Source organism: Nematolebias whitei, chromosome 5 (genome assembly GCF_014905685.2).
Source record: "Nematolebias whitei isolate Nwh7 chromosome 5, NemWhi1, whole genome shotgun sequence".
Taxonomy (NCBI): domain Eukaryota; kingdom Metazoa; phylum Chordata; class Actinopteri; order Cyprinodontiformes; family Rivulidae; genus Nematolebias; species Nematolebias whitei.
This window is the reverse complement of record NC_056502.1, coordinates 2,204,325-2,214,135: the sequence shown is the minus strand read 5'-3', so window position 1 is coordinate 2,214,135 and position 9,811 is coordinate 2,204,325. Positions and strand designations below refer to the sequence as shown.

General features: G+C 46.1%; 1 protein-coding gene across 1 annotated transcript in view; it reads right to left on the bottom strand.

Moving 5' to 3' along the window:
- Nucleotides 1-4,689: 4,689 nt before the first annotated feature.
- Nucleotides 4,690-9,811, bottom strand: part of dcst2 (DC-STAMP domain containing 2) — a gene marked incomplete at its 5' end in the record, with an annotated part of 10,900 nt that continues 5,778 nt past the window's right edge. The window contains 5 exons of the mRNA XM_037676508.1: nucleotides 4,690-4,891; nucleotides 5,004-5,258; nucleotides 5,589-5,682; nucleotides 8,285-8,409; nucleotides 8,904-9,043. Of these exons, the coding sequence (XP_037532436.1) occupies nucleotides 4,690-4,891; nucleotides 5,004-5,258; nucleotides 5,589-5,682; nucleotides 8,285-8,409; nucleotides 8,904-9,043 (816 nt within the window). The remainder of the gene's footprint in view (nucleotides 4,892-5,003; nucleotides 5,259-5,588; nucleotides 5,683-8,284; nucleotides 8,410-8,903; nucleotides 9,044-9,811) is intronic.

The window sequence follows — 9,811 nt, the reverse complement described above, 5'->3', positions numbered from 1 at the left end:
GACACACACACTCACACACAAACCCTCCCACTGACACACACACACACTGACACACACACACGGACACACACTCACGCACACTCACACGCCGGTCTCCTGTTTGGACTTCAGTCACACCCAGTCTCCACAGACCCAGTTTAAAGAGGTATTCCGGACATTTTGAAGTGTTCTGTGTGAAGCTCTTGAGCAGTCAGCATCTTACCTGCTGCAGGTAGCTGTGTGTGTTTTTAGGGTTATCTGATGGTTGTTTTCTGTGTGTAGTGACCTTCTTGCAGTCTCTAATGGGCATGTGTACCATCAGGAACCACGGGCTCACAGATATTTCTGGTTCAGTTCTGAGATCAGATCCAGTCCTCCGGTCCTCTCCATCTGTTTTTTTTTATTTTTTTTTACTAACTTTTAGACATTTTAACACATTTGGAAATTAGTTTTATTTAAATGTGCTCAGTGTGTGATGTGTCCAGGTGTCAGAATGACCTCAGAACATCTGGACAGGTGGATATGAACACTGTTTAGACCAGTTCTCAAACTACTTTTTCATTCAAGCTTTATTTCTACAGGCGAGTCTCATTGAGCTCATTTACAACAGAAACCTGAATTTTTAACAGAGTGATGACAACAGTGGACAACAAAGACAACAATAGACAGTCATAAAGATGTGTACCAGCCTGAAGACCACCACCATCATCCCAGTCCCAAAAAGCTCTACAGTGACTGGTCTGAATGACTATCGGCCAGTGGCCCTCACCCCGATAGTCGCTAAATGCTTCGAAAAACTGGTCATGACTCACATCAAAACAACCATCAACATCAACGAGGACCCTCATCAGTACGCATACCATGAGAATCGATCAAGAGAAGATGCAATCTCCTCTGTGGTCCACACTGCACTCAACCACCTGGAGCAGAAGGACTCCTACGTCCGTATGCTCTTTGTGGACTTCACATCCGCCTTCAACACCATGATCCACCAAACCCTGATGGACAAACTATTCACACTAGGACTAAGCCCCTCCATCTGCAACTGGGTACTAGACTTTTTTAACAAACAGACCACAGTTAGTGAGGATCCACAACCTCTCCTCCTCCACCATAACCCTCAGCACTGGCTCTCCTCAGGGATGTGTGTTGAGCCCCCTTCTGTTTACTCTGCTCACATATGATTGTGCAGCTACCCATCCAGGCTGTCACATTGTAAAGTTTGCAGATGATACAGCGGTGGTGGGATGCATCACAAACAACGATGAGTCCAGCTACAGGCAAGAGGTGGAACACCTGGAGAGCTGGTGCAGAGAGAATAACCTTCACATCAATGTGAAGAAGACAAAGGAGATGATTGTGGACTTCAGAAGGAACAAAAACACCTACACCCCCCTGAACATAAGAGGATCTGCAGTGGAAGTGGTCTCCAGCTACAAGTACTTGGGTGTACACATGAATGACAACCTCAGCTGGAGCAACAACACCACCAGCCTGATGAAGAAAGATCATCAGAGACTCTACTTCCTCAGACGGCTGAGGCGAGCTGGTCTGGAAGCTCAGTCCTCACCTCCTTCTACAGGTGTGCAGTGGAGAGCATCCTGTGCTCCAGCATCAACGTGTGGCATGGAGGCTGCACAGCTGCAGAAAGAAAAGCTCTGCAGAGAGTGGTGAAGGCTGCACAGAAGATGTTGGAGTCAGCCTCCCCACCATCACAGACATCTACACCTCCAGATGCAGGAAGAGGGCCACCTGCATCATGAAGGACCACACTCACCCAGCACACACACTTTTTGCCCCACTCCCCTCAGGAAGGAGGTTGAGGAGCATTAAGTGTAGAACCACTAGACTGCGGAACAGCTTCTACCCTGAGGCTGTTAGACTCATGAACCTCTAACCAGGAGAATCACTGTGAAAAATCATATCATGTTGCTGCTGATCTGTTTCATGTTGCTGCTGATCTGTTTCATGTTGCTGCTGATCTGTTTCATGTTGCTGCTGATCTGTTTCATGTTGCTGCTGATCTGTTTCAATGTTGATGTGTTCATGCGTGCACATCTGCTCACAGACTCATGTTCATGTTTGTGCTGATGTTCAATGTTTTATGTTATGAGTGCTTAGTGTATATTTGGTTGATGTTTTTCTTAGTTCATATCTTAGATGTTATTACTGTTTTTCTTATACATTTTATTGTTGGATGTAACTGGGACCCTGTGTACATAATTTCGCTCCACCACATGTACCACATGAGGTGCGAATGACAATAAAGAAACTCTGACTCTGACTCTGAGAAATTGAGAAGAACAAATGAAAGAAAATGGTATTAAAAAAACAAAACACAAACAGCTAGATTATAAGGTGAATGTAGAAAACTAAAAACAGGAACATGTCAGCATTGGTCCCTGCCAGGAGTCCAACAGATTCTTAAAGACACTTAGAGAGGTCAAAGGTCGAGAGCTTCAGATGTTTTTACAAGATGTTCCAGGAAACAGGAGCGGAGTAGGAGAAGGTCCTTTTGTCTAGTTCAGTCCTCACTGAGGGAACACTGCCAAACTTAGGGGTGTGCCCCCCTGGGGGACCTGAGGCTGTGCTGGGGGGTGGGGGGAGTCAACGTTCTGCTGCCTTGTTTTGATCATCCAGTTTTTTGTTTAAATTTAAAAATCTTTTTAATTCAAAACTTGTTTTAAAGGATTCAGTGACGTTGAGCTGATTGTTCTGCTCCCAATGACTTCATGCTCGAGTTTTATGCATCGTGTCATCGCCTCGCCCTGTGTGTGTGTGTGTGTGTGTGTCTGTGTGTGTGTGTCTGTGTGTGTGGGTGTGTGTCTGTGTGTGTGTTTTCAGCTGATTTCTCCTCAACTCCACTGTTCAGGCAGATTCTGGGTCAGAATCTGCAGAAAGGTCCGTTTGGTTAAACCCGACATGGTTGTGGGTTTACTTGAGATATTCTGCAAAATATTTCCTGTCAAAATGTTACAGGAACCTAAATTAGCTGCTTTTATGTTGACGGACACTCCGGTAACCTGAGTAAAATAAAGTTCCGCTCCGTGATCACGTCTGAGGATCTAAAATAAAAACATGAACATCGCAGCTGGAGCACCAAGACAAACAGACAACACTGTTTTACTTCACTCACTCATCTTCACTCACAGCGTCTCACTTTATTCTAACATCTTTTTATTTTGAGGGGGGGTCAGGTTAACCTACGCACTGAGCCGCCCCCGCCCTGCTGCTGCAGCTTGCCCTGCTGCGAGTCTCCCTCGCTCTTCTTCTGTCTCCTGTTACTTTAATTAATTAACTTGATTAATTTTTATTAACTAACTTTATTTAATTGAACTACTGCATGTGCACCTCAGTCTAAGATCATGGGGACGGAGCGTGTGCGTTTGTTTTCATGTGGCTTGACTCAACATTAGCCGTTAGCTTGGAGAAACAGATGCTAATCTGGGCGTGATAATGGACCCTTCCCTGAAACTTAACAATCATGTAAACATGATTAAATCATGCTTCTTCCAACTGAGGCGGCTGTCTAAACTGAAGCCCATATTGTCCAAAAAGAACCTGGAGACAGTAATACATGCATTCATTACATCTAGGCTTGATTACTGCAATTCACTCCTGTTTGGTATCAGTCAGACCTCCATTGCACGACTACAACTGGTCCAGAATGCAGCAGCCCCATTTTTAACCAGTACAGGCAAAAGAGAGCACATTACACCAGTTCTGGCCTCACTGCACTGGTTACCAGTTCACCTTCGAATCCAGTTCAAAATACTCATGTATGTCTACAAATCACTGAACAGTGTCCCCCCCCCATCTCTCTGATCTGCTCCAACCGTATGTCCCACCACGCTCCCTGAGGTCAGCGGACCAGTTGCTCCTCAAAGTTCCAGGAACTCGTCTTAAGCGCAGAGGTGACAGGACCTTCTCTGTAGCAGGACCAAGACTTTGGAACGAGTTACCTCTGCTTGTCAGACAGGCCCCTCCCTCTCTGTTTTCAAGTCCCGTTTAAAAACTCACTACTATTCAGTAACTTTCAACACCAGATGATCTGTGTTTGATCCTGTATGCTCCACACTGGTTTGTCGTCATTATCTGCATCGTTTTTATGTCTATATTCTGATTTACCTCATTTTGTATTTTGCTCTGTGTGTTACCTGTTGTTCTGTCTGTACAGCACTTTGGTTGGCCTTGTAGCTGTTTTAAGTGCTCTATAAATAAAGTGGTGTGGTAATAGAATGAGAGCGTGTCCCCGCGAGGAGGAAACGGTTCGGATCCCTCAGGGCAGAGTCAGAGAGTGTTTCGTTCACTCGGTGATTCATGTGGTTCATTTGCAGTGAACGAATCACAAACCACATTCGCTCAGGCGTCAACAGCCCCTCCCTCCCTCCCTCCCCGCCCGCACGCCGCCGAGTCGTTCAGATTCACGTCACGAGTCACAGAACGAGGACGTTCCACTCCCGACCGGCGCGTTCACGCTGAGCTCAACGGAACTGAGGAAGGAATGAATCGGTGAATGAAGTGGTTCAGTTGGTTCACTCAAACGACTCGTTCATTTGAACGAGTCGTTTGTGAACACAGCACTGGTTCAGACCTGGCGTTAGAACCGCAACACGCTGCTGCGACAACCCCCAGCATCGCAGCTCTCCGCTACATGACCCCCACACCCCCGGCGAGCGCCCTGTCAAGGTAAGTAATCTAGGAGAATCATCACTGCTGTTCTTTATTAACTTTCACAGGAGGGACCTCTGGATCCTGGAGACGGGTTCTGGAAGGTTCTGGAGGGCGCTCAACGCAGACCGAGCTGAGCACTTGGTTCTGGAGGAGGAATGTTTCTGGTGACAAGGCGGAGTGAAAGGAGGTGTCGCTGTCATCAGACCCGGGTCGGTCCTGGTAGGTCGTGTCTGCTTCGCTGACAGAGTCCAGAGTGGGAAAACAGACATTTGAGACGTTTAATGGTTTCAGCAGAGCCGGTCCAAACCAGAACCTCAACATCAGAACCATCATGACGACAGGAGCCTCACCTGAGATCAGAATCAGAGAGAACGTTGAGGTGGACGCTGCTGTCACTCTCCCCCGCATCGACTCCATCAATTCTTCTGACTCCACCCTCGGACCAGTCCGTGGGTCTGACTCCACCCTCGGACTGGTCTAAGGGTCTTCTGCGTTTGGCTGTGCCGATCCTCCTCTTCATCAGCCTCCGGGAGCAGCAGTCCACGATGTGAGGAGACTCCAGAGCTTCGGACCAAAGGTTCAGCTGCTCGTCGTCGCTGGAGTCTCTGAGAGAAACATCAGAACCGACAACAAACAGGATTTTATGATGCCAGACTTCATACGAGGTCCTGGACAACATTTGTTGATCGTTTTTGTCTTTTTGGGAGTTTTCATGTTTGATCTTTTCGATCTTTTGGTGTGTTTGCGTTCTGTATTTGTTTGTGTGAAATAACTTCGTATTTGTCTCAGACGTCAGTGAATCCATCAGCAGACGATGGTTCTTTTGTAAGAACCTAAGTGTTTTTACAGATTCAGAACAGACTGAGGCATTGGTTAAAATCTGCTCTCAGCTCTGAGGAGCTTTAACAACTGGACTCCTCGTGGCTGAAACTCACAGCTCCTCCTCGCTGTCTTCCTGGAAGGTCAAAGGTCGCATGCAGACGACACACGTGTTCCCCAAACTGCGGAAACACGTCCGACAATACACGCCTGCAAAAACACAACAGAACCTCTTTTAGTCAAACCGTCTGATTCTTTCTAACAAAGTCAAGTCAGGTCCTCTGGATGAGTTTAAAAAAAAACAGAAAACTGTAGAAACGTTTCGTCTTTCATCCAAAGGACTTCTTCAGTCTGAGGAGCTGTGTTCAGCTCAGTCTTATAAACAGCACCTTCTCATAGTGGATCAACCAGTTGTTGACATTCAAACGTCACTTTTTACAAAGTGTTTGTTAGAATCTCACCTGAACTCCTGAGTGAGCTCACCTTTAATGTCAGAAGACCCCCCCCCCCCCACACACACACACACCATTGGACCGGTCAGGATGAAGGACCATAAAGGTCCTTGGCAGCAGGATCAGCATCAGCACATGTCTCTGCACCTGAAGCCTCTGATTCATTAGAGCAGGGGTCTGTAAAACTTTACGATCCATTTTTATGACTTCATTCACAAATCAAGGGTGGGGGGGGGTAGTTTAAAAAAATAACTATGCAGACCTATGTGATTATTTTAATTGTGGAAAAATTAATTTAGTGGAGAAAAAAAGCCTAAAGTTAAAGTGAGTATGTTTGACTCCTTGTACTCGCTCCAGAATTCACATATTTGCAGAGGAAATGACAAGAAAACAACTAAAACTAGTCTTTTGTTGTTGTTTGTACAAAAAGCAATGGAATTCAGTTTGATGTGAGTTTTGATGACAGAGCCGCTGCAGAGGGACCACAGAGCCACGTGTGGCTCCAGACCCTTGCATTCGAGGTTCCAGCTGCAGGTCCTCCTGTATCCTGAGAGCAGCTGGCTCTGGATGTCAACAACAAACTGGTTGATCCACACGACAAGGTGCTGCTTATAAGACTGAGCTGAACGCAGCTCCTCAGGCTGAAGAAGTCTTTCGGATGAGACGAAACGCGTCTAATTTTTTTGTTTTTTGGATGTCCAGAGGACCAGACTTAACTTTTGTAGATTTTTCTACCTGGATTCTTGAGCAGCTCCAGGATATGTCTGATCCTTTATGACATAAACAGAATATAAAGTTCTGTCTTAGCTTGTCTTCTGTGGTTCTAACAGAAACTACTAGAACTGAACGTCTTTCTTTGTCTTCTGAGTATTTTCTGTATATTTGATCACTTTTTATTCAAGGAAACCATCAGTGAAGAACAATAGGAACACTTTAGAAACCTTGGCGTAAACATTTAGTACTAATTATCTAAAAAAAGTGTAATAATTTGAGTTCGGATGAGATTCTAACAAATTCTTTATCTGTAAAAAGTCCAAAAACATGAATAGATTTATTAAAACACATTAAGTGTTTGTTTTTTTTAGTAAAACAAAAATGTTTGAAAGTTGTTTTTATCAGGAATACAAACATGTTGAGGACAGTGTCGATCTCCAGGTGACCTTGTTCCTACAGTTGGAGTTCGGCTGAATCAACAACGCTGCAGGACACTCCCTCAGTAAACACACACACACACACACACACACGAACACACAACACACACACACACACACACACATACACACAACACACACACACACAGCCAGGGTTGAACTCAGAGGTGAACCATCCATCCATCCATTTTCTTTACCCGCTTATTCCATTTTGGGTCACGGGGGTCGCTGGTGCCCATGTCCAGCAATCACTGTGCGAGGGGCGGGGGACACCTGGACAGGTCTCCAGTCCATCACAGGGACACATAGAGACAAACGAGACAAACAAACATTCACTCTCTCACTCACACCTAGGGACAATTCAGAGTTACCAATCAGCCTAACATGCATGTTTTTGGACTGTGGGAGGAAACTGGAGTACCTGGAGAAAACCCACACATGCACGGAGAGAACATGCAAACTCCACCCAGAAAGGCCCCTGGACCGGGATTTGAACCAGGGACCTGCTCGCTGAGAGGCAGCAGCTCTACCAGTTGCACCACCGTGCTGCCCGAGGTGAAACATTAAAGAGTGAAATCCATCCATCCATCCAACCATCCATTCAACCAACCATCCATCCATCCATCCAACCATCCAACCAACCATCCAACCATCCATCCATCCATCCATCCAACCATCCATCCATCCATCCAACCAACCATCCAACCATCCATCCATCCATCCATCCAACCATCCATCCATCATCTTTACCCACTTCTTCCATTTTGGGTCACGGGGGTCACTGGTGCTCATGTCCAGCAATCACTGTGCGAGAGGTGGGGGACACCTGGACAGGTCTCCAGTCCATCACAGGGACACACACACACACACACACACACACACACACACACACACACACACACCTAGGGACAGTTCAGAGTTACCATCAGCCTAACATGCATGTTTTTAATCTGTGGGAGGAAACTGGAGCACCTGGAGAAAACCCACTCAACACGGAGAGAACATGCAAACTCCACCCAGAAAGGTCCCCGGCCGGGATTTGAACCGACACCCTTCTCACTGAGGGTGGCAGCTCTACCAGTTTAAAGAGTGAAACCTTTCAGTCATAACATTATGACCAGGTCTGATCGGGCTCCGACCCGTTTCCTCATGGACTCTGTGGGCTCAGAGGGTCACAGTCTGATCGTAAACCTGGTACTGGTTTCCTACCTGAACACCTTGGGACGTCACAGGTGACCGTGTTCTCATCTTTGGGCCTCACCATCTCACCGCAGGCCAGGCAGGTGAGACGAGACAACGGGCTTGACAGGTAAAGCAGAACTCTTCTCGGTAACCTGAAGATGAAAACGTTCAGATTTAATCCAGATTCTGACTCCGTGGACACCTACCATCAGCATCTGTTTCTGCCACTGGAGTTTATTTTGAAAGGATTATCAAGTGGAAACTATGGTCCTGAGTGAGCTCATGTTTAATGTCAGAAGAACAGCCCCCCACACACACACACACACACTCACACACACACACACTCACACACACCATTGGTCCGGTCAGAATGAAGGACCATAAAGGTCCTTGGCAGCAGGATTAGCAGCAGCACAAGTCTCTGCACCTGAAGCCTCTGATTCATTCGAGGTTTCAGCTGCAGGACTCGGGGCGAGAAGCTTTGATTCACCAGCGGGCCTGAAGCATGAAGCAGCAGCTGACCGCTGCTGAAACTTGTGTTTGCAGAGTGGACTGCTGGGCTGGGGGTCTACATGGAAATATTTCAACCAAACTTTTCCCCGACTCGTTCGAGGAGAGTTTTTACTGAAACCAGACCAGAAGTTACCACATGAGCAGAGCGTGGAGGAACGCTCCTCCTCCTCCTTCCTGCCGGTCAGCCTGGTTTCTGACTGCAGACCTCCTCAGGGCCCGGCCCACCGCCCTGCGCTGATCCAGGATCTGCTGGCGCAGGAAGCAGATCCTCTCCTGCAGAACACAATGCAGAGGTTTTGGTTTCTTCCTCACAACACATCCAGGGTTTCGTCTTCTCGTCTTTCAGGCAGCAGTATCGTCCAGAAGCACCTCGGAGAGACAAAACGAAAACACCACGCCCGTTTCCACGGAGATCCGGTGAGAGAAGCAGAGATAAAGGGACAAGATGTAAAGACAGGAACCCACGAAGAACCTCCTTCAACCAGGAGCTGCTCGTTCAGATGCATTTAAAAAAGGATCAGGTTGAAACAAAGTGAAATAAACTGGTTCAAGAGCAGAAAAATGCAAATAAACACGTTCACAATTTAAACTACAATAAGTCTGGATGTATTCTCCAAAAAAACTCTTTAAAGATGCAGCTTTTAATAAATATTGCTTCAATAGATCTGACTGTATAAACGCTGAGTCGGCATATTGTCTTCCTGTTTACAGTTTCTTGTTTTGACTCAAAATATTTTCACATAAACTGTTAAAAAAACACCTTCATTTGCCATTTTTAGCTACAAATTCTCACCTTTTTGCTACAATTCTGCAACTTTTAGAAAACAAATGACTGATTTTAGCTACTGTTCTGTTGTTTTTACCTTCTGTTCATCTGATTTTAGCTACTGTTCTATTGTTTTTACCTTCTGTTCATCTGATTTTAGCTACTGTTCTGTTGTTTTTACCTTCAGTTCATCTGATTTTAGCTACTGTTCTGTTGTTTTTACCTTCAGTTCATCTGATTTTAGCTACTGTTCTGTTGTTTTTACCTTCTGTTCA